Consider the following 23,554-nt stretch of genomic DNA (forward strand, 5'->3'; position numbering starts at 1 on the left):
AGGATGGCAAGAGCCCCAGTAGAAGGGGAATCAGGGTTGGCTCCTTCCTGTCTACATGAGTTGCCAACTTTTTGCTCTCTCTGGACTCCTGTGCCTGTCACACCTAAGGTAAAGGTAAAGGGATCCCTGACCATTAGGTCCAGTCGTGACTAACTCTGGGGTTGTGGCGCTCATCTCGCTTTACTGGCCGAGGGAGCCGGCGTACAGCTTCCGGGTCATGTGGCCAGCTTGACTAAGCCGCTTCTGGCAAACCAGAGCAGCGCACAGAATTTACCTTCCCGCCAGAGTGGTACCTATTTATCTACTTACACTTTGATGTGCTTTCGAACTGCTAGGTTGGCAGGAGCAGGGACCAAGCAACAGGAGCTCACCCCATCGCGGGGATTCGAACCACCGACCTTCTGATCAGCAAGTCCTAGGCTCTGTGGTTTAACCCACAGCGCCACCTGCATCCCTTGCCTCTCACACCTACATAGCTGTAAAAAAACAAACCCTAATTTTTGTCACCTATGCCAAATAAACAACTTAGGACCCCATGGGTTTTAAAAGTTATATTTTAGTTGAAAGAAGCCCGCTGGGTCTTGTAAGGTGTTCGCTTCAGGATCAATGTGAACTTTTATTTATGTATTTAATATAATCTAATACAGATCTGGTTTGTAGAGCCAAAAAGTGTTCACACACACACACACACACACACACCCCAACAATTGGTTCCACGGTCAAACTGCTCTCAACATCAATAAGTTTCTCCTAATGTTGAACCCAAATCTAACCTCCTGTAACTAAAGCCCATTAGGTCTAGTCCCACTTTTTGTGTTGAATCTTGTCTATGCAACAGTTCTTTGGGGATTTAAAGAATGCAATTACGTCCACCACTCCACATAGGACTTACTTTTTAAATACCCCTGACTATCATCGTTGCCATCCTCTGAACGCTTTCCATTTTGTCAATATCATTTTTGAAATACATTGCCCAGAACTGAATGAGAGTACTCCAGAACAAGTCTGACCAGTGCAGACTGAATTGGAACTATTATTTCTCCTGACTGGAAACCATGATTCCATTAGCAAAGCCTGCAATCCATTAGCCTTTTCCTTGCAGCCTCATTGCGCTGCTGACTCATGTTCAGCTTGTGATCATATGTCTTATGAAGGAAGGTACCTGCTTTCAGCTAGTGTATAGGATTATTGAGCTACATTTTCAAATAAAGAAGAAATACGCAAGTGGTTTGGGAACCAAAGAATTTATTGCAGTCTTGTGAAGAAGAAGAAGAAGAAGAAGAAGAAGAAGAAGAAGAAGAAGAAGAAGAAGAAGAAGACAACGACGACGACTTATGGAAGGATGAATGGGATGTTTACAGTAGAGATTTGAACATACAGAGAGATTTGAGCTCCCTGTTTTCTTAACCATCCCCACAAAGTGGGCCCAGAGTTATGCCAGCCCCATAGCTTTTATAGTAATGCCATCCCACTGATCGCTTTATGAGTTGTTTAAGAGAGTAACCAAAGCAAAAGGCTTTAGTCAACATTTGCTAAAGAAACTTTGACTATAGTAAATGCTTTGGGAGAAGGCAATTATCAAATTTAACAATTATGATGGTTACATAGACAGGGAAGATTTAATCAGGTATGAAAATATGCTAACAGGAGGAGGAATAAATTATGAGAGCATCACACTTGCTTTAGAACTAGTCAGGAAACTGGATGAGGGACGCTGTTAAAATAGTTCATGTGGTGCCTAAATCAGGGTGGAGGACCTGTGGCCCTCCTGATGTTGGACTAGCATTCCTGACCACTGTCCATTTTGGCCGGGGCTGATGGGAGTTTGATAACATGGAGGGTTGTGTGTGTGCTACAGGACCTAGATAGTGGTGAGTTGGGGTCAAAACCCACCTATTTTACCCAGTGTTAGAAACTGAGATATGAAAGCTAGGAGCTAAAGGGCACCTTAAACCTAGGTTATGGGTGCAACAAGGGAATGTCTAGGCGCGCTTTTTTATAACGAGAATACAAAGCTGAAAATGAATGAACTGCAGCTAAAATATTATGTCCATTTTTCACATGGTCTAGTCCTCATCTGAAGACTGCAAAAAGAAAGAAAGAAAGAAAGAAAGAAAGAAAGAAAGAAAGAAAGAAAGAAAGCCATACTTCCAGTCTTCTGAGAGTGGCTGGAAGTGGGGAGGCAGAAAAAGATCCTCTTTTCATTCCACTCTGCAGTTTTAATCTGAAATCTTAGGCGCTGTACTAATGAAATTCCCTGTCGCAAAATGTGCCTAGAACAGTGGGAGTTTCCAACACTGCTCTTACCTTGAAAATGTGCTGATTTGTTTTCTAGCTGCAAGGAACACTGAGAGAAGCAGCACCAGAGCAATTAGTTGTTTTGACATAACAAAAACTGAGAAGCCCTTGAAATGGGCTTCCATGTGGTGGGTACAATGTAAAACAAATATTGTAAGAACACACAAATACAGCAAAGCTTAAGAACCTCTTCCCTATAGAAAACTATTGCAAATGCAGGCCCTTTATATATATATAGATATACCTGTATATAGTCATGAGAAGAAATATACTTGAAACTTCTATGGGTGGGGTTCCAAATGAAAGGGATAGAGCAGCAGCCAAAGACTTCATGTGCATAAATAATCAACTTATTTTACAATTTGCTGTACATGGTGCCACGCTTCTGCGGTTCTGTCATTTCCAGAGGATCTGTGTTGGCGTTCAGAGCACATATGCCTGGTTCAGAACCAGCTCACTTTATTGGATTTGAGTCCTGAGTAACACATGTTGTTGCTGCAGGTTCCTCCGTAACTAGGTGGGCAGGCTGAGCAAGGTCTCCCCATTTTGTAAGGTGCTTCTCCCACCCAGTTTCCCCTGGAAAGAGAAAAAGAGGCACGAGACATGTTTGTTTCATTGCTGGACACTTGGATATCACACGTCACTCTTAGCACACCCTCCCAAAGGGCTGCCTACCCACCATAGACCCGGCTATCTATTATGTTCTTATGCTTGTTTCATTATTCAGTTGAATAAGAGTTACCTGATCTCTGAGGAGTCCACCTGCAGCTCATAAGAAGAGCCCTAATAGATCAGACCAAAAGTTCTCCTCGTACAGCATTCTGTTCCTACAGTGGCCAACCAGATGCCTCTAGGGACCCAAGCACCAAAGTGTTGAGGCTCTAGCCCTCTTCCTTTGTTGATGCCCACATTCAAAGAGGTAAACTGTCTCTGATTTTGGAGGTAGCATATAGCCATCATAACTGGTAGCCACCACTGATAGACCTCACTCAACATTAATTTGTCCTATCTCCTTTTAAAGCCCTCTAACACAGTTAATACGGTAAGTTCCATAAATGAATTATGTTTCTGCATGAATCACTGATCTGCGCATGCCTAGAAGAGCAAGCCTAGACTAATAACTGAAGCAACAGAGGTCATGTATGGGGGTAACTGAACCTGCTGCATTCAGGTAGGTAGCCGTGTTGGCCTGACGCAGTCGAAATAAATAAATAAATAAATAAATAAATAAATAACTTGTCCAGAAGCACCTTAGAGACCAACTAAGTTTGTTCTGGGTATAAGCTTTCGTGTGCACACACACTTCTTCAGATACAGTCATACCTCGTGTTGCACGTTTTTGGGTTGTGCACCTTGCCAAACCAGGAAGTACTGGAAAGGGTTACTTCCGGGTCTCAGCACTTGCGCAGAAGCACCGAATCACAACCCGTGCATGCTCAGACATGGCGCTGCGGGTTGCGAACGCTGCGAGTTGCGAACATGCCTCCCGCACGGATCATGTTCGCAACCCGAGCGTCCACTGTACCAGAAGTCACCAGACCCTTATATATAGTGGGAGGGTGAGGTTTTTCTCAGAAGGGTAGTAGGAGATGGGTGATGGACTCAATGGGTATGGTAAACCTGCTGATGACTGTTAACAACCACAATTAGTCCTACAGGAAAAAGCAAGGGATAGTATGCAGATGACCAAGATCAGGGGTCGGTAAGGTTTACCTCGCCTGGGCCGGTTCACTCCATCTGAGATCCCTCTGTGGGCCGGATCGTGAGTGTGTGCGGCCACAATTTACGGCACCTCAGCTTGCGCAGACATAATTTCTGGCATCTGAGCGTGCACAGATGTGATTTCCAGCACCGCAGAAGTGAGTCCCCATGCCGTGCTGCACTGGTTTAACGCAGCGTGCAGGGACTCGTCGAGTGGGCAGCTCAGTTCGGGGGATGCTCGGGGGCCAGTTAAACAACCCCCGTGGGCTGCTTGTGGCCCATGGGCCTTAGGTTGCTTACCCCTGACCAAGATGAACCTGCTGCATGTCTGTAACAGGAACAGTGCAGACACACAGCAGCATTTACCCATGCGCAAGAGAGATTGACTTGAAGATAGCATAACAGTAAATCAGGCAGAGATACTGTGATCAGCCAACTCTGGGGAAGGCAGCATTATCTAATTTCCTGTATCTGGTGCACAATTTGGAAATTTGGGCTTTAGGGTACAGTAAATTAATGTGCACGGTCATCTACCCAGCTATACCAAAGAACAAACTATGCATCCTTGTATTGAAAGAATGCCTCAATGTCCTTTGGGAGGACATATCTTTTCAAAGAGGAGTGGCAAGGGGAGCGGCGATTCACCCTTTCTCCTCTGGCCAGCTCTTCCTATCCAATATTGCACCTCACGTATTGCTTCTACACATACCTCCTACCCCACCATTGGAACTCTCATGTGAGGTTTCAGTTTCTCTATACCAGAGATGGGGAGAATGCAGCCCTCCAGTTGTTCCTGGACTACAACTCCCATCATCTGTGACCAATGGCCATGAGGGCTGGAGCTGTTGAGAGTTGGAGTCCAACAGCACCTGGAGAGCAACGCATTTGCCAGCCCTGCACTAGACAGTTCATCAGAAAATGTCCCGCAGTCCACCAGTGGACTTTCTGTACTAGGTAGCTTTCCAGCTTTCCGCCTCTACTCTGCCCCAAAGTTGCTGTGTTTTCCAGGATGAACCCCCTGCCCCAGTTTACTTACTTGATGGCATAATTGCACACTAAGTAGATTGCTCGGGGCCATGTGCTGCCCCACACATTGATGTTGGTGCACGTATGGAGGGCACAGCCAATTCGGTTGCTAGAAGCCCACACCATCTGTTTGAGACACAATAAACCAGTTATTATAAGAAAATGGCAAACCTGAAACCAGAATATTTGTCCTTGTTAGGGCACATCCATGACTATGGGATTTTGCCTTAAGTATATGTAAGCATGGGGCGCGGGTGGTGCTGTGGGTTAAACCAGAGAGCCTAGGACTTGCCGATCAGAAGGTCGGCGGTTCGCCGGTGGTTCAAATCCCCGCGACAGGGTGAGCTCCCGTTGCTCGGTCCCTGCTCCTGCCAACCTAGCAGTTTGAAAGCACGTCAAAGTGCAAGTAGATAAATAGGTACCTCTCCAGCGGGGAGGTAAACAGCATTTCCGTGCACTGCTCTGGTTCGCCAGAAGTGGCTTAGTCATGCTGGCCACATGACCCGGAAACTCCCTCGGCCAGTAAAGCGAGATGAGCGCCGCAACCCCAGAGTCGGCCACGACTGGACCTAATGGTCAGGGGTCACTTTACCTTTATATGAAGGCATGGTCTATCAATGGCTAAAAAAATTAAGTTAAAGAAATTGGAGTTCTTGTTGAAACTGCACTGAAAAGGATATATCAAGAACTCTGGCCAAAAGTTTCAATATAAGGAATAATTCCTACTCAAGAGTTGAAATGAAAAACGTGTGTATTCTGCTAAGAATAACAGTTTGAAGCTAATAGTAAATTTAAACACAACGTGTAAGTACGATAGTTTTAAAGTAATGGTAAGTTTGGATACAACGTTTAAGTACAAAAATAATGTAGTTTCAAATATACAGTGATATAGTACAAAGGTATATGAACCACAATTGTTTTATACAAGTCTCAATAGCAGTCAAAAAGAGTCCACATTATATAAAATCAGAATAAGGAATAAAGAATAAAGGATCAAATGGGGCCAAAAAGGAGTATCCGGAGTGTGAATCAGATGTACGACTCAGTGGTGGTGACCAGGACAGGGCCCTGTTTCGGAGTACACGCCTTCTTCAGCTCGGTTTTTTGACGACTATAAATCAGTTGGAAGTCTGTATCACTTAGCTCCTAATAGAAAACGCCAGAGAAACGCAAGAAAACTTGGATGCAATTATCTAAGACGCATGTTGAAAAAGAAACATAAAAGAACTAAGTGATACAGACTTCCAACTGATTTATAGTCGTCAAAAAACCGAGCTGAAGAAGGCGTGTACTCCGAAACAGGGCCCTGTCCTGGTCACCACCACTGAGTCGTACATCTGATTCACACTCCGGATACTCCTTTTTGGCCCCATTTGATCCTTTATTCTTTATTCCTTATTCTGATTTTATATAATGTGGACTCTTTTTGACTGCTATTGAGACTTGTATAAAACAATTGTGGTTCATATACCTTTGTACTATATCACTGTATATTTGAAACTACATTATTTTTGTACTTAAACGTTGTATCCAAACTTACCATTACTTTAAAACTATCGTACTTACACGTTGTGTTTAAATTTACTACTAGCTTCAAACTGTTATTCTTAGCAGAATACACACGTTTTTCATTTCAACTCTTGAGTAGGAATTATTCCTTATATTGAAACTTTTGGCCAGAGTTCTTGATAAAAAATTTAAGTGTCAGAGCTGCATGTGTGTCGCTCAGGCTTCCCTAGCCTGGTGCCTTCCATATGTTTTAGACTACAGCTCCCATAAGCTCCATGCAAAACATCTGGAGGATGCAAAGGCTTGTGTAGCTGGACAGTCTGTAGCAGACTGCATTAAGCGAGAAAGAGTTAAAGACCACCCCAAACCAGGGTCCCAAGGGTCCGCTGCATCTTCAGGTTTCTTTTTGAAAGCCACCCACAAAATTGCTAATTGCATGAATGTAGATATAAAGCTGTCTTATACTGAATCAAAACATCCGTCCATCCACCTAAGTATTGTCTACACTGACAGCAGATCTCTAGGGTTTCAGACAGGGAATTCTTCCCAGCCCCAAAGCAGATGTGCTACCTCCGAGCAGCTGAATATAATTCTTAATTTTTTAAGAAGCAGGTGTTCATTTTTTCCTTCTTCCTCTTCTTTCTAGTCTGCCTCCTGTCTCTTAACTGCCATTTCTCCAGACACAACACACTGGAAATGAGACAGATGAACCTTCAGGAAAATGGAGAAAAAGGTGTCTAGGAACCAGACAGACACCCAGACAAATATGTGGGGCTGGGTATTTCCAGAGACAAGAGCAGAACATTCTGGAGATGTGAGGAACACTGTTCATTATGGGTTGGAAATGCTTTGCCGCAGACCAGGTGGGAGAAGACGGTTTTCCACCTTGGCTGGCCACTCATACTTGGGGATGAGCAAATGAAGGGGATGTATTCACCGAGGTGCCAGATGTTTCAGAAACATCTTGTCACCACAGAGATGACTCACTGCGAAGGAGGCAGGAAAGGGCTTTCACTTTCCTTGAGGTGCTGTTTGTTCAACATCAGCTACTCTGTGAGAAGGATCAGGAGAATCAGGCAGGCAGGCAAAGGAGATCTCAGAGCCCCAGGTGGACCATTCTCTCCAGCACCCAGGGCCAACTAATATCAAGGGCCCCTCCAGACTGAAGGAAGTTTTCCTTCCTGGGTGTATTCTGCAACATGTCATTGATGCAATAAAAAGTACATTTAGTGGTGGATTTACATATACTGGACTGTCTACAGATCATTCTGCTTTAGCAGTAGTTCTGTAGCATTTTTTCCAATGTTATCACATTACTGTGATCTGGAGGAGCACTCATGTACACGGGCAGACCTACAGTTGGGTGTCTCCTCTGCAACCAGCAAAAGGTCTAGGTAACCACTGTTATCTTCTTCAGTGGGGTGGTTCAGTTGTGACAGATTGTCACAATTTTAAATATATATACATTTCAGATTTTGAATAAAATTGCTGTACTGGGTTATTTCACATGTCAAAGTCAGTGGTGTGAATAAAAACTTCCTATGCCTTATAGTTTTCAAGTTATGGGATGGAAATCTCCAGCATGGAACCGCTGAACTATCAAGAAGTTCAGTTCTATCACTTGCAACCTGCCTCAAGTTAACAAGTTTTTATGTTACTGTATGTTAATTAACTTTTAAGAGGCCAGGATGTTTGTGACATCATCGCCACTGGTTTGTGAATGGTCACTGTAATTACTTTATATCCATTTAAACTTTAACACAATCGCCACAGTCTGAATTCTTGCATTACGTTTCTCTCACTGCTAACATTTTCATGTTTATATACCTGCAAACTTAGGATGGAAGTCCAGGCATCTGATGAAGTAAATTCCAGACCATGAAAACTTATGCTATAACAAATCTGTTTGGTTACAGTTTGCCCAGACTATATTTTGCCCTTTGCGGAAAGGATTCAGGCACAGGCCAGAAATTTAGGTTTGCACAATTGAAGAGGATTAATTTGCACTGCAGCCTCAGTGGAACAGATCCAGGGAAAAGCACTGGAAAGTGTGAGGTGAAAAAATGATCAATAGACTATATGCAACCTGGGATGAATTCTCAGTCAGGACCAGACATAGTCTAACCTCCGCATAAACTTTGTGCAAGCAAACCAGGATAAATGCTCAATAAAACCCCAAGAAAGCCCTATATGGTGCAAATATATTCATTGTCATTTTTGTTGTTGTTTTTTAAAAAACATAAAAAACCTCACAGATACTTGTGGTTTGTTAGGGAATGACAGAGGCCATGAGATGTTAAGAAGGGTCTCCTGAGTCATGAAGAGAAGCTGTTTGTCTAAGTAACAGATCCTCATCATAGTGACTTAAAACATTCCATGTCCCTGTGTGGACGATTTCTTTTTCTTCTTCCAGCCATCTAGCTGAGCTGGAACTGAAAACCTTTCCTGTGCCGGATGGGACAATGGAAAAAACAGGCAATGCTTTCAGAGAAGAAGCTGAGGTTTAGACCGTACATTTGGATTGTTTGCAGACAGTGGTGAGTGGCAATATAAAGGACCAGGGTTGGCAACGATGGAGGTAGAAATACTTCTCTTTAGTATGAACCAGCAGCCGTAGAACAGGGTTGGCAAACCTGCGACTCAGCTTCTACTCCCACCAGCCCCACGAAGTGTCTAGGGATTGTGGGAGTTGTGGTTTAACACCATCTGGAGGGCCAAAGGTTCACCACACCTGCCCTAGAGCATGGCTGAAGATGATCTCTTGGGAAGCTTCCTTGTTCCTGAACCTCTGCCCCATCCCTCTTGCTGAGAAATGCACCATTATGTTGGTGCAGCATCACAATTAAAAGCAGGGACTATTGTCCCCGGTCCACATCAAATCTCTCCCACCAACTCTCTTGGTCTGCCTTAGGCAAAACGTTATCCTTCGTTCTCAGCTCACAAACCTTCAGCATTGGAGGAGGTGGAGCTTGTTGGCCTCATTTAGGTTTGTTGTAGTGATTCTTGAAACAAGGGATGTGAAGCATCTAAGGAAAGTGCTATTAAAAACAAATAAGATTTGTTACCTGAGCAACAACCACTGTTTCTTTGTCTCTTACAGGAATATACTGTACCTGGGTATAATGGCTGCAGACAGGGCCACTGCATTTGGAAGGGAAGGAGTAATGGTGCTTCTCATAATACCAAGATTTCACAAGGTCCAAAGCTGAACGGTACCTATAGAGGGTCACACACAACGCAAATGTGAAGAAACCTGCCTATCCAAGCACAGATGCCCCAGGCCCAAACTATGTGATGCAGGAAGGTGAGGAGATGCCTCCAACCATCAAAGCTTCCCACCTCTTCCTGGTAAGCACAGAGTTGAAAAGGAAGCATGACTGACCTGCTGGGAGCCTGAAAGGCCCTGTACTGCTTCTCCCCTCCTGGCTTGGGGCAGGGCCTGACAGGCTCCATAAAGGAGTTCTTCTACTCCTGCTGGGCAGAGAGGGCTCCGTTTTTGTTTTTAAATTGCTTTTACAGTGGTACCTCGGGTTACATATGCTTCAGGTTACATATGCTTCAGGTTACATACGCTTCAGGTTACAGACTCCACTAACCCAGAAATAGTACCTCGGGTTAAGAACTTTGCTTCAGGATGAGAACAGAAATTGTGCTCTGGCGGCGCGGCGGCAGCAGGAGGCCCCATTAGTTAAAGTGGTGCTTCAGGTTAAGAACAGACCTCCAGAACGAATTACATACTTAACCTGAGGTACCACAGTATTTTTTCTATATGTCCTTTTAAATTGTGGTTGATTAATACTGTGTTCTTAGTTTTAGATTTTATTATTTATGTGGAAATTGTTTTCCATTTGGTTGTGTACTTTTTTGATGTGTTTTATTTATTGTTTATGACTTTTGTTATGTTGGTAATCATGTAAATCTTGTCATGTTGTAAACCGCCTTGAGCATTGTTTTAACTATGGAAAGGTGTCATACAAATAAAATGATGATGAATGAATGATGAATGACAGAATCAAAGACGTGTAGAGTTGGAAGGGACCCCAAGTGTCATCTAGTCTAACCCCCTGCAATGCACATGTCAAACACGATGCCTTCTGAAGAAGTGTGCATGCACACAAAAGCTAATACCAAGAACAAACTTAGTTGGTCTCTAAGGAGCTACTGAACATTTAGATAGATAGATAGATAGATAGATAGATAGATAGATGGATAGACTGCGTCAGACCAGCACAACTACCTACCTGAATCTAAAACGATTTATTTGTGTTAGTGTCTCCCCCCTCATTGCAAGAGACAGCCACTGAAGTGGGGGGAAAGGGCAGACGAAACCTAGGCATTGATGTTATATGACATGTATTTATCAAAAACACAGGGACACACAACACACTGGTGTGTCAAGTCATCTCTGGTAACATGTACCTTGGACCTAAATGACTTTTTTTTTACCATTGCTGTCAGAAAACAGCACTTCAATATGTATAATCAGTGTTAAGGGAAACTAGTGCAAAAAGGGTTTCCTAAAACTTGCCTTCCTTTACACACTCCCCATGCCTCCCTGAAATCCACTCTGGCAAGAGGAGAGGGGAGATCACTCTGTCAGGCAAGTAGAAATTATTTCACAGATGCAGCAACCTCCTTAGTGCTACACTGAATTCCACCCATAATATTTGAGTGAGATGGAGGCAACACTGAGGTTGATAGCATGCTTGCTTCCTTTGCAGTACACATGCCAATTTTTTACATTGTGCACTGTTTAAGGTAAAGGTAAAGGGACCCCTGACCATTAGGTCCAGTTGTGGCCGACTCTGAGGTTGCAGCGCTCATCTCGCTTTATTGGCCGAGGGAGCCGGCGTACAGCTTTCAGGTCATGTGGCCAGCATGACTAAGCCGCTTCTGGCGAACCAGAGCAGCACACGGAAACGCCGTTTACCTATTTATCTACTTGCATTTTGACGTGCTTTCGAACTGCTAGGTTGGCAGGAGCAGGGACCAAGCAACAGGAGCTCACCCCGTCGCGGGCATTCAAATCGCCAACCTTCTGATCGGCAAGTCCTAGGCTTTGTGGTTTAACCCACAGCGCCACTCGCGTCTGTTGTGCACTGTTTAGAAATCCCTTAAAACAAATATAGCCCACTTGATCCATGAAAAGAAGGGCAGGACAAAAGACTCTCTCAGCTGTTTAGAGGTATACTTGCAGTGGTGTTCATTTGTACAATCAGTGCAACATCTTTAATGCAACATCTATAGACCTAGCATTCCCAGAAGACACTGCTTACCTGCCCGAGTGAATGGCAAGGTTTTGACCAATGAATTTCATCAGTTGTGGAGGTCCATGGTCCCATATACACTGTTTTGCCCAGGCTTCTGCAGATCTGGCAAGCCTCTCATCCCACACCTAGTCGATATGAGGCAGGGGGGCGGGAGGGAGAAGGAACACACAACAGACAGTGAGTTACTGCTGCTCAAGGTAAAACAAAGTGCTCAGTCAATCTCTCAAACACTTAACAAAATATATGCCATACAAGCAAGAGAAATATCATAAGCATAAATGTTGTTCCTTGGAAGATATAGTGTCATAGGCTAGTAGATTCAGAAATAGCAAGTCAAACAGCACAGCTTCATTTCAGACTAGGAAAGTACCTGCCTGACGGTACTTCATCTGAAAATCTTCCAGCACTTGGAAATCTAGCATGTCAGTCTGACATGCCCAACTTTCTGCCTGATATGCTTACTTAAAATTCTTGTTAGTTGATGCAAACCCACATATTACCCATGTGGTAGCGGTTTTTGTGATGAAGGCCATGAAAGCCAGGGAAAGATTTATGGATGACAATGCAAAGACCCCTTCATCGTCTGTTTAACTCGTTGCTTGTTTTCCCTCTCTTTCTATTTTGTGGGATGAAGGTTTTGTTGGCATAGTATCTAATGAATTTTAATATTTTTTTACTATTGTTGTGTCGATGTTTGTGTACAGGCATGGTCCTCACAATAAACAGATTTGTTGTTGCTTACTTTCCATGCTCAGGTGGTCTTCTCACATGGGGGAGCATTCAAACATGCTTAGCCTGCCGGTATTGTTGTTGTTTTAATTTATGCACTTTCATAGACGTTCAAGGTAATTTGCAACCAGACAATGAAAACGAGTCAAAATAGGGTTTAAAAGACGTGCCACTGCTCTCACAGCAAGATCAAATGTGGGAGAAGCTTCCCGTCCTTCTTGTACTGCAGGACAAAGGGGTGCATTTTCTCTGCCCTTCCTTCTCTCCTTTCCCTCACCCCAGACGCTTCGATTACTTGGGATGCATAAAAGGTAGTAATTTCTAATGTGGCTATTGCTGGCACAGCTCCTTGCCAAGGCACCCTAGAGATGCCTCTGCCCCTATATCAGCGTCCTATGCCCCTTCTCATGCACCAATTAGATTCAAGCATGCTAGAGTTACATGGAGTTTATTTTTATTTATTTTATTGCATTTATATAACACCTTTGTCTTCCAAGGATCCCAAGGTGTTGCACATGGCTCTCCTCCTCGCAACAACCCTGTGAGGTAGGTTAGGCTACGAGATGGTGACTGGCCCAAGGTCACCCAGTGATCTTCATGGCTGAGTGGGGATTCGAACTCCGCTCTCCCAGCTCCTAGTCAAACATTCTAACCGTTACGCCACACTGGGACCCTACACTGTGAACCAGGCTCCCAAAAAGTGGTGATATGCAAGTAGCTAAAGAATGAGCCTAATGCGGAATTAGAGGGATGTGGGTGGCGCTGTGGGCTAAACCACAGAGCCTAGGACTTGCTGATCAGAAAGTCGGCGGTTCGAATCCCCGTTGACGGGGCGAGCTCCCGTTGCTCGGTCCCAGCTCCTGCCCACCCAGCAGTTCGAAAGCACGTCAAAGTGCAAGTAGATAAATAGGTACCGCTCCGGCAGGAAGGTAAACGGTGTTTCCGTGCGCTGCTCTGGTTCGCCAGAAGCAGCTTAGTCCTGCTGGCCACATGACCCGGAAGCTGTATGCCGGCTCCCTCGGCCAGTAAAGCGAGATGAGCGCCGCAACCCCAGAGTCAGCCACGACTGGACCTAATGGTCAGGGGTCCCTTTATCTTTTTTTAATGCGGAATTATCTAAAACACTGAAGATTTTTCCCTCAGGCAGTATTGCAATTTTGGGCCGGAACTGTTGCTAAGGGGATTGCCAAGGACACTCTCTGGGCTATCTGAAGACTCTGCTCTCTGCTGCCTCCTTCCCTCCCCCTCCTTTTTCCAAAGAAGAGCTTGAAACGGGCTTCATTGAAAGGTAACTTGCTCTTACTTCAGTAAGGACCTTGATATTTTGAAACTGTGGGCTTTTCATTTCATTTCTCCGTGTTCATAATCTCCACCCTGTAACTTTATAAAAGAATGCCATTTGTGGGTTGCATTATTGAAACGCAGGAGGATGCTTTACTGTGCTCTGTAAAAACAACAACAGCTTTTTCTCTGAGTGTGTGTGCCTTGCTCTCATCTCTCAACGAGCTGTTCTCTCTGCAAAGAAACCTTTTGCTTTCTCTATCGTTGTCTTTAGGTGCTTGAACCTCAAAAAGACATAACCTCATCCTACATTCGCCGCTCAGCAGAACACCAAACAAAACACAATCAATAATCTAGTGTGCCGCTTTAAACAAACCCCTGTGGAAAAATTGCTCTGCTTGAGGTAAGTTCTTCGCAAATGCTTAGCTGCAAGGCAGCCCAACCACACTGCTTATCTGACACTGTTGCTCCTTTCCTCCTCCTTCAAAGTATATGTGGTAGATTTTCAGAAATATGAATGACAAGGGAAAGGCCTTAGTTCATTGGTAGAGCATCTGATATGAATGCAGAAGGTCTGAAACACTGGAGATCCATTGCCAGTTGGGGTAGACAATACTGAGGTAGATGGACTAACTGTTTGACTGAGTATATAGCAGCTTTGTATGTTCCTGGAGCATTGAGGTGCCGGTGGATGTATAAGCATCAAAGGAACTAAACAGGTGCCATATTTACTTTGCATAACATCTCAGTGGTCATTGTTCCTTCCCACCCACCATCAGAAGCAAGCACAAAGGAAACTCACCATATATTCCATGTTAGACGCTGGTGGAGACACTTGTGCCCGCACTTGGTTGTGGTAGTCCAAAAGCACGCTCATATCCCGGGGGGAAATATAACGTTTCCTGCGAGTCCTTGGTACACCCAGGCCAGATGTATGGCCTGCCTCAGTGCTCCTGGTTGGGTAAAGGACTTCAGTAGTATTGGGCAGCATGTAGGAGCTGGATTTCTGCATCATCCAGAAGACCGAACCAGTAAAATATAAGTGCACATGCAAGAGAGTCATTTTAGGATTTGCACACTTTTCCCTTCTGAGTCTCTAGTTTTGATTTCGAAGGGCAATCAATATGGCAAATATTTTTCCTTCCGGCTTCTGTGTGTATACAAAGAAAAGGAAGAGACTCGGTTTTATTTGTTGCCTTTCCTTGGGGGTGGGGAGGAATGTCATCAGAGATGGAAAAGGCGATTGGAAAGACACCCAGAGAAAACTTTACTCAGAGCAGGAGTGAATGAGTTTAGCTAGGCTGCATTTATACAGAGCTAAATTTCTAAGACCAGCTGTGAAATCTCCAGAGGTATTTTATTTATTGCTGGTGTTCTAGAAAAGAAAAGTCCTGCCCCCCCCCCATCTTTGCAGGAAAAAAATCCCATTCCAAACATATGCAAGGACCTGTCAGAGGGGTGCTAATTAGTACCATTTTCTTATGGTAGCTTCACCAACTTCCCAGAGTTTTTGCAGATAGTCAGTCCATCAGGCAAAGTTATTGCAATAAGCAAGAAGAAACCAGTAATACATTAAAATAAAAAGTTGATTAAGGAAATCAAAAGGCTAAAGGATTCTTTCCCTATTGCTTCATTTCTGTTCATAAAGAGGACAAAAATAAAAATAGCAAAGACTTTTTATTCTCTTTTTTTAGTCCTAGAAAAGCCTTCTAAGATAGTCCTTAAAGAAGCTGAGATGACATTTCCCAGACTACATACCTTGAAGGCTGCGCCAAGAACAGCTGAGAATTGTTAGTTGCCGCTGCAGCAGTAAACTCAGAGACTGACCTTTGCAAGCAACCTGCTCTCAGGGACATGTGGCAGAGAGATTTAACACAACCAAGCCCAAAGAGTCTTTGATGGCAATCTGACGCAGAAATCCGCATCTGATCTCTTCCCTTCGGGAACATCCTCAAGTTTGAAAAGGGTCCAGCTGAGCAATTTATGGCCTTTCCCCTGTGTACACATGGCTCCGTCTCTACCGAGTGTCTCTGCTTGTTGTGAGCTTCGAGGTAGGGGAAGCTGTGAAGAGCAAGTAAATGGAAGCCTATGCCCTGAAAGTTGAGATCAGTTTTTCTCCAGGGGCAACATGCATTTAATTTAGGAGAATTTCTGCACTTTGGGGAAGTGACAAGGCTCATTCGGTGACAGAGTCTGCGAGCAAAAGGTCCTGGGTCCAGTCTCAAGCATCTTCAGGTACAGCTGGGAGAGAACCCTGCTTGCAACGGCACTGCCATTCACTGCTGAGAATACTGAGCTAAACGGACCAATAGTATGACTCGTTATAAGGCAGCTCCCTGTGTCCCTAGGGTTGTTGTCAGACCTAATGCAGGAGAACGTGCATGTCTCCAGCAGTGGCAGGTGACACAGGACACCTGGTGTCTCAAATTTCAGAGGTGCCATGTGCGGCGCCAAAATCTGGTGCCCCTCCACCTTCCATTGGACTTCACAGTTGAGGCACCTGTTGCAGCACTCTAGAAGCTCCGCGACTGAACTAATTGCTTTCTCCTAGATCTGCACTTGGTCATCCCAGCAGTAGAGGTATTGCATTTCCTGGGATGGGGAAAGGCACTGATGCTGAGCTTACCCTTCCTTCAAATGCTGCTGTTGCCACCATGCACATTGCCAATGTTATGTATTGAAGTTCTCACCCTGGGCCAGCAGGGGGATACTGTAGATAGTTATGCAAATGAAGGATCGAACGTGACGTTCACTGATTGGATAGTTTGTATGCAAATGAAGGATCGAAAATGGCATTCAGTGATTGGATAGTTTTAGAAAGTTGCTACAGTAACTGTTGTACTGGAACTCTATATAAGCAGGCTGACTGAGCCCTTCAGCTCAGTTCTGTTCTGACATCTGAATAAAGAAGAGCTGTTTGAAGAATCGCTGTGTCGTCTGATATGTTCGCCCACAACTTAACAGCCAGGACTCCTGCAGAGACATCCTTTTCATTGCGCTATGACAATCTGTGCTCAGGGTGCTTGCAGGGTGGTCATGTTGGTCCTGCTTTCAGTACAGTTTCTGCTTGGAAAGAAAGAAAGAAAGAAAGAAAGAAAGAAAGAAAGAAAGAAAGAAAGAAAGAAAGAAGAGGGGAGGGAAACAAAGGCGACATCTTTTGTTTCATTTTGGTGGGATTTTATTGGATACATTTAAAAGAAGAAAATTTGCCTTTGTCTCTTCCACAAGACTCTCAATAAATTTGGTATAAGTAACATCTAATCAGTTGAAAAAAATTCTTGGCGTAACGTAGGGCCTTTTATTCTTCGTACTCCTTGTGCCTCTGATGGTTTCGGTTATAGGTCTATGTATCTGTATATCTTGCAAGTCATGTGCCCCACACCTCTTTCTCGTTTCTTATGATGGTACCCTCCACACACCTGCCTGTATCTTATTGCAAATATCTGGATAAGGAAATATATAATTTCTTCTTGTGAATGTAACATCCCATGCCAGCCTCAGTTTGGTTCAGTTTTATGTGTTTGTCTCATGGAATTCTATTTTGTTATTTGGGTTATATGGATAAAATAAAATAAAAAAAATACTTCAAAAAATTCTTTGATTTTTCACAGCCTTCTTGGACACCGCTTTTGATTTTTATAACTCTCTTGGACAGGCATCATTTTGGACTTGTCTGCTAGCCCCCTCTCCTGCATTTTATACATTTTGTGAACCTCTGTTTTAGTTCTTTTAAATAACCTCCAAACTTCCTGAAGGGACTGGGCTCTCTAACTGTATTTAATGATTTATAGTCTCTCCTGGAAGGAGACAAAATGAAGCCCAGCACATGTCGCCACTGAAGCCTGCAATATCACAGTGTTATGTCCATTTAACCTTCCAAACACATTAGGTTTGAGAAGAGACTTTTGGTTTCTGTTTGACAGCCTGAGTGGTCTGGATCCACTGGGGCCCAGCTGTGGATGTCAGCCACTGCCATAAAGCAAGCTAACTTGAAAACATCTTATTATGGGGCTTTGTCTTGGGCGCAGATTGAAAGGCCTGCTTAATCAGCACCCTGCCAGACAATCTACATTCCAGGAACTGGTAGGTTTTGTATCCCTGCCAGTGTAATATCCTACAGCCCAGACTGTCCTGTTTGCCAAAGCACACGGTATCTGCAGAGAGCGCTTTGCGATGAGCCAAAAAGCACACACAGTTTGACTGAAGTCAGCAGCCGTCCCCAACCAATTTTCTTTTTTAATGACCGGAGAAAGAGAGAAAGAAAGGAAGAGGAGATAAATCTTCAAACTGGCTAACCATGCTCGTTTCACATTGGCCAGTCACCACACCACGAGCGCTCAGTGGTTGACACACAGGCAGAAACAATTGGCTTCTAATATACCAGGTTGTCTGCAGACCTGGCAAGATGGTACGTCCTGCCCTGCAGTGTCAAACCAAAAGTTTGTCTAGTCCAGGCATTTGCGTCCAACAGCAGCCAGCCAGCAGTTTCTGGGAAGCTCACAAGCAAGCAGAAAAACAATAACCAGTGCCGGATTTACGTATAAGTTAAACAAGCTATACCTCAGGGCCCCACTCTCTTGGGGGCCCCCAAAAAAATTTAAAGGAAAAAAACACCCTGGATGTACACTTCCAAAATATAAGATAAAATAAAATAAAACCTACATACAGCAACAGTGTTTTGTGTTGTGTAGGCTCCTATGATGTAAGTAATGGGCCCCGCCTGCTAGTCTGCTCCCTAAAATCACTGGTTTGCTCATTTCTATATATAGGGTGCCTACATTCTGCATGTTCAAATGGCTTTAGATACTATTAGGTCCATAAATTACCATATAGCATATATTCAACACAAAAAACAGCTACAATTTGTTGTTGACAAAGGACAGCTGGACATATAAAGGGCCCCATTACCTTCAGTAGCTTATGGCCTCATCAAACCTAAATCCGACCCTGACAATAACTCTTCCCTGTTATTTGTCCCCAGCATCTGGTACCCTAATTATGTCCCTAAAGTTCAGTTTTAAAGCACTTATCTGCCTGCTGATGATGCTAGTACATAATGAGACCATTTTTTTTATCCCCCCCCCATTGGTTGGCATCCGTCTGTCATGGGAGATAATGGAGAAGTGTGCCTTTGGGTGTGAAGACAAACCATTGGAAGCCACAGTGCTTGCTCTGGCTGTCGAGACTGATGCAGGAGAGACATGTTTTGTTGCAGCTGGGGCAGATGAAGGTGTCTGGTTGTGCTACTGCAGATGCACCATGGCGTTTCTTCTCTCTTTCCCCCTCCCAGCGATCATTCCTTCTCTGGCCACTGCCACAGGTGCGCAACCTGACTGTCTCCAGTCACTGGAGTCATCAGCATGGGATTCCCACACAGTGGGGTCAGTGTTGCCAATCTTCATGTCACATTTACAGGCATCTTTGTAATGCACATTCCCTTCTTTAATGGATCCACTTTGAGCAAACTTGAAAACTTGAAACTTTGCAGTGTTTGCGCATACAAACAAATGTTTCCAGGGAGGAGATGTTGTTGGAACTCAGCCCACTCAGGTGTCAAACTGTGAAACTACAGTTGAAGCCCTCATGGGATTAAAGTTGATGCTCCCTGTAAGAATCAGGGACTGTGCTGAAAATTGTGACACTAGGCCTCTACAGTGAAGTTGAACCAAGATGTCCCGAGCGTATTTGCTGGATCTCACAGGATTGTTTTAGATACATTTATTTATTTATTTATTTATTTAATATTTATTGGTTTAAAATACAAACATACAAACATACAATGAAGGTAAGTATTACTGAGATAAATAAAAAAAGGAAAAAAAAAGAAAATATATGTAAAAAAGAGAAGTTTGAAGCAGAGACAAGAAAATGATAAAAGAAAAAAAAAAGACCAAAGATTTATACATTATATCTATCAAAATAAAAATATTTTTTGCAAAAACAACAACTTTCAAAATTTCTTGTTATACTTTTTCTGTTGTCATGGTATTATTGCGCAGTTTTGTTTTATATCCTTTTCCTTACATTCCACTATAATGTTTATTTCAGTTATCTACATTTGTTTATTGATTTCACGTGATTTCTTTGCTGGCCCTCCGCCCCACGTTGAACCTTCAATCTTGTTAGTGGTCAGTGTTTTCTAAACCACCAAGACAGAAACATGATGTCTCCTGGCCAGCGTTTCTGTTACTCCATGCCAACTGGCATCCTGTCATGTGGTGTATCAGGTATGGAAGCAGGGGCTGCAAATGTGAACATTTCACCTCTTCTGTGGCGTAAACAAAGAGTGAAGAATGTCAGAAATGGGGCAGGCGAAGGTGAGTGGGGCTCAGCAAAGGAGTCAAAAAATCCCAAATCTAAGGCACCACCATTTCCCAGATTTAGGGAATGCCACTCTATACCTAATGACCTATCAGACATGATTTGTCTGTGACCCTAAGTGGTTTGGTGCCTGATTTTCCTCAATTTATTGGATTAACTTTATTGGATAAGCCCAAATTCACATGGGGGAGCATTGAGATTAGTGTTGTTTCAAGGTAGCGTGATGTGGACTTCACAAATCAAATGGGAACACAAACAAGTGCAAACACACTGTAAACTCTGGAGGTGACAAGCTCCGAGGTGAAATTCCCCTTTGGTAGATATACTCATTCAATCTTCTCTTCAATCTAGAAACTGATTTTCTAGATCCTTTTCACTTGTTTAGGCCATTTTAGCACAGCAACTGCTTTGGTCACCCTGTACGATGACCTCTGTTGGGAGAGAGACAGGGAAAATGCATCATTGTTAATCCTCATTGACCTCACAGCAGCTTTTGATTCTGCCGACCATGGAATGCTTCTGGAGTGGCTGTCCGACTTAGGGGTGGGTGGCACCGCTTTGTGGTGTTTCCGGTCCTATTTGGATGGTCATTTCCAGAGGGTGATGCATGGGGAGTGTTCTTCTGCCCTGTGGAACCTTCAATTTGTGGTTCTGTAGAGTTCAAGTCTATCCCCTAGGCTGTTTAACATCTACATGAAACCACTGAGTTGGGTTATCCAGAGTTCTGGACTATGTTGTCACCAAGATGCTGATGACACACAGCTCTACTTCTCCTTTACATTTGCAGGTGTGGCAGTGGATGTGCTGGACCATAGTCTTGTCCCCAATATGGACTGGATGAGAGCCAACAAACTGAAGCTCAATTCAGCTAAGACTGAGGTACTATTACTGGGTGGTTACACTCTGAAAAAGCGGGTTCATAACTTGGGAATACTTTTGGGTCCTTTGCTGTCACTTGAGACTCAGGTGGCCTCAGTGGTGTGGAGTGCCTTCCATAAGCTTTGGCTGGTGGCCCAGCTGCAATGTTTTCTGGGCAGGAAGAGCCAAACTACTGTTGTCTATGCTCTACTAACCTGTAGGTTCGATTACTGCAACCATCTGAAGATGGTTTGGAAATGTCAGCTGGTGCAGAATTCGGCTGCTCACCAGGGCAAGACGGTTTGAGCATATAACGCCAATCCTGGCCTGACTGCACTAGCTACCAGTTGGCTTCCAGGCCCAATTCAAAGTGCTGCTTTTGACCTATAAAGATTTAATGGCTCAGGACTGCAATACCTCAAGGACCACCTTTCCCCATACGAACTGACCTGGGCCCTGTGATCACCATCTGAGGCCCGGTGCCTTCGCCGCAAGAGGTTCAGAGGATGGGCAACATGATGAAAGACCACACATATCTGCTATTTGGGTCCCTGAAGCACAGATTCACACAAAGCGGCAAAACGCTCTTGCAGGTTATTAACAGGATTTTTATTTGAAGTGCATATGCAAAACAAAGATACAGGGCGTTCAGTACGCAACCTGTACACAGTAGTCAGAGTGCGCCCCTTTATATAGATTTGCAAAATAGAATACCACCTGATCTCTTGTAAGTCACCTGATTTCTTGTAAGTCACCTGATTTCTGGGAAATCGAAACCTATAATAAGTTCCTATTACCATATAAGGTCTTGGTCTTCTCTCCCTCCTTCCTGCAACCTCCCTCATCCTGGTATTACAAGAAATCCTTGTTCCTTATCTCTATCTGCCCAAGCTAGACATTCCGAGAGGCCCATTTGCAATGTAACATTTAAGCATGTCCTTCAATAATAGAACAATTATATTGTAATATGCTCCTTCAATGAGAACTGGACTTTTCTGCAGTGGCTCCCCATTTGTGGAATGCTCTCCCCAGGAAGACTCACCTGGCACCTTCAGTACATATCTTTTAGGCATCAGCAAAAACGTTTCTCTTCAACCAGGCCTTTGGCTGATTAACACTCTATGAACTTTTCAATTTATTTGTGGGAGTGGGGTTATTGGTTTGTTTGTTTTTATTGTGTATTTTGTGTTCTCATTTTATATTTGATCTTCGGATGAAGGGTGGCATACAGATTTAATAAATAAAACAATAATAATTATCTATAATCTTGCAAGGAAAAAGAGTTCACAGTTTATTCCATTGCCGAACTGTTCCTACTCTTACATCTATCTCTACAGTGGAACCTCGGGTTGCGGACGTAAGCCGTGACGGAGGCACATCCACAACCCACAGCATTCACATCCTGAAGCGTCGCATCTGCGCAGGCGCCGACATGATTTGGCGCTTCTGTGCATGCGCAAAGTGCAACTTAGTGCTTCTGCGCGAGCAGCGAAACCCGGAAGTAACCCGTTCCAGTACTTACGGGTTTCCCGTGGTCTGCAACCTGAAAACACATAACCTGAAGTGTCCGTAATATGAGGTATGACTGTATATCCTTTCCTGGCATTTGCTACAACTTGAATTTTCCTGAAAAAGGAGAGGCAGGAGTGTTGTGTGGACAGTGGGTTAGACAGCTAATAAGTCTTCTGGCTACTTGTCTGGAAACTCGGTCTGCAGGAACTTCTATTTTACCTAGATCTGCCTAATTTCTACTGCCCTCTTGCTATATTTCTGTGAACCATTTATATGTAGCTTTTCTTCCCCTACTCAGCTATTTTCTCTTTTCTATTTATTTCCACTTTATTTTAATTATGGTCTAGCCAGGAGAGGTCTTTTCAAAAGACCTGGTTCAGTGGGTTGGTTAGATTTGTTCCACTGAAATTTCAGGGCAATGCTAAAATGCTCAGCTTTGGCTGGATTATTCCCTATATATGCACTAGTTGAATTCTGTCCTGATGATTCTAGTCGCTCTCCCCAAATCCATTGGTATCACCTGATGCCTGTGGACTGGAGTCAGTAAATCATGCTCACCTAGGGCACATTTTTGACCTTGCTGTCAAGTATTACTTCACAGTTACAGCCCTTACCTCCAGGTGTCCTGGCACACAGCAAAGGCATCTACTGCTGAAAGTCCCCCCTCTCTTTTAAAAATTATATTTTCACTTAGTATACAGTGTTCTTGCTGTTGTGTACTGGCAACAGCAAGGACCACCATAGCTCACAATTGGAAGGATTTTCATGAGGTGATATTAGATCTATGGTATCAGGGAGCGTGGCAGGTTGCAATTCTGGAAAAAATAATAATAATGCAAAAGTTGAGGGTTGCTGATGGGCAGAAAAGAGGGCACTTTTGAATCAAGTTGGTTTCCATTTATTAACTTTGCTAATGCAGTATAACATGGTTGATTTCTGCTATCAGTATATGCTCACCAATGGACATACTAACTGATTTTTGCTACTATTTAATACCTACCGTATGTACACCTAAAAGGAAGGACAAGAGAAATTGACTGTTGTGGTTT

At 43.8% G+C, this 23,554-nt stretch overlaps 1 protein-coding gene and 1 long non-coding RNA gene across 6 annotated transcripts; one reads left to right on the plus strand and one right to left on the minus strand.

The window, feature by feature from the left end:
- LOC309534380 lies at window positions 1-23,348 on the plus strand. 5 transcript variants are annotated; one of them, XR_014220651.1, is made up of 5 exons: window positions 1-108; window positions 7,181-9,071; window positions 9,635-9,882; window positions 14,089-14,217; window positions 15,509-15,608. It is a non-coding gene; the product is annotated as an uncharacterized lncRNA (long non-coding RNA). The 5 variants fall into 5 exon arrangements; XR_014220652.1 differs by lacking the exons at window positions 1-108; window positions 15,509-15,608 and adding exons at window positions 20,923-21,014; window positions 22,331-23,348 and having other exon boundaries at window positions 6,721-9,071; XR_014220654.1 differs by lacking the exon at window positions 1-108 and having other exon boundaries at window positions 6,721-7,397; window positions 8,374-9,071.
- Window positions 2,125-15,702, minus strand: R3HDML (R3H domain containing like). Its single transcript, XM_082226492.1, has 6 exons — window positions 15,573-15,702; window positions 14,617-14,964; window positions 11,811-11,929; window positions 9,648-9,750; window positions 5,036-5,151; window positions 2,125-2,874 (listed from the first exon to the last, which is right to left on the minus strand). Exons 2-6 carry the CDS (start codon window positions 14,875-14,877, stop codon window positions 2,742-2,744), a joined length of 732 nt encoding a protein of 243 aa, XP_082082618.1. The 5' UTR covers window positions 14,878-14,964; window positions 15,573-15,702; the 3' UTR covers window positions 2,125-2,741.
- Window positions 23,349-23,554: the final 206 nt, after the last annotated feature.

This window comes from Podarcis vaucheri, assembly GCF_965113315.1.
Source record: "Podarcis vaucheri genome assembly, chromosome: 6".
In the NCBI taxonomy this organism is placed as follows: domain Eukaryota; kingdom Metazoa; phylum Chordata; class Lepidosauria; order Squamata; family Lacertidae; genus Podarcis; species Podarcis vaucheri.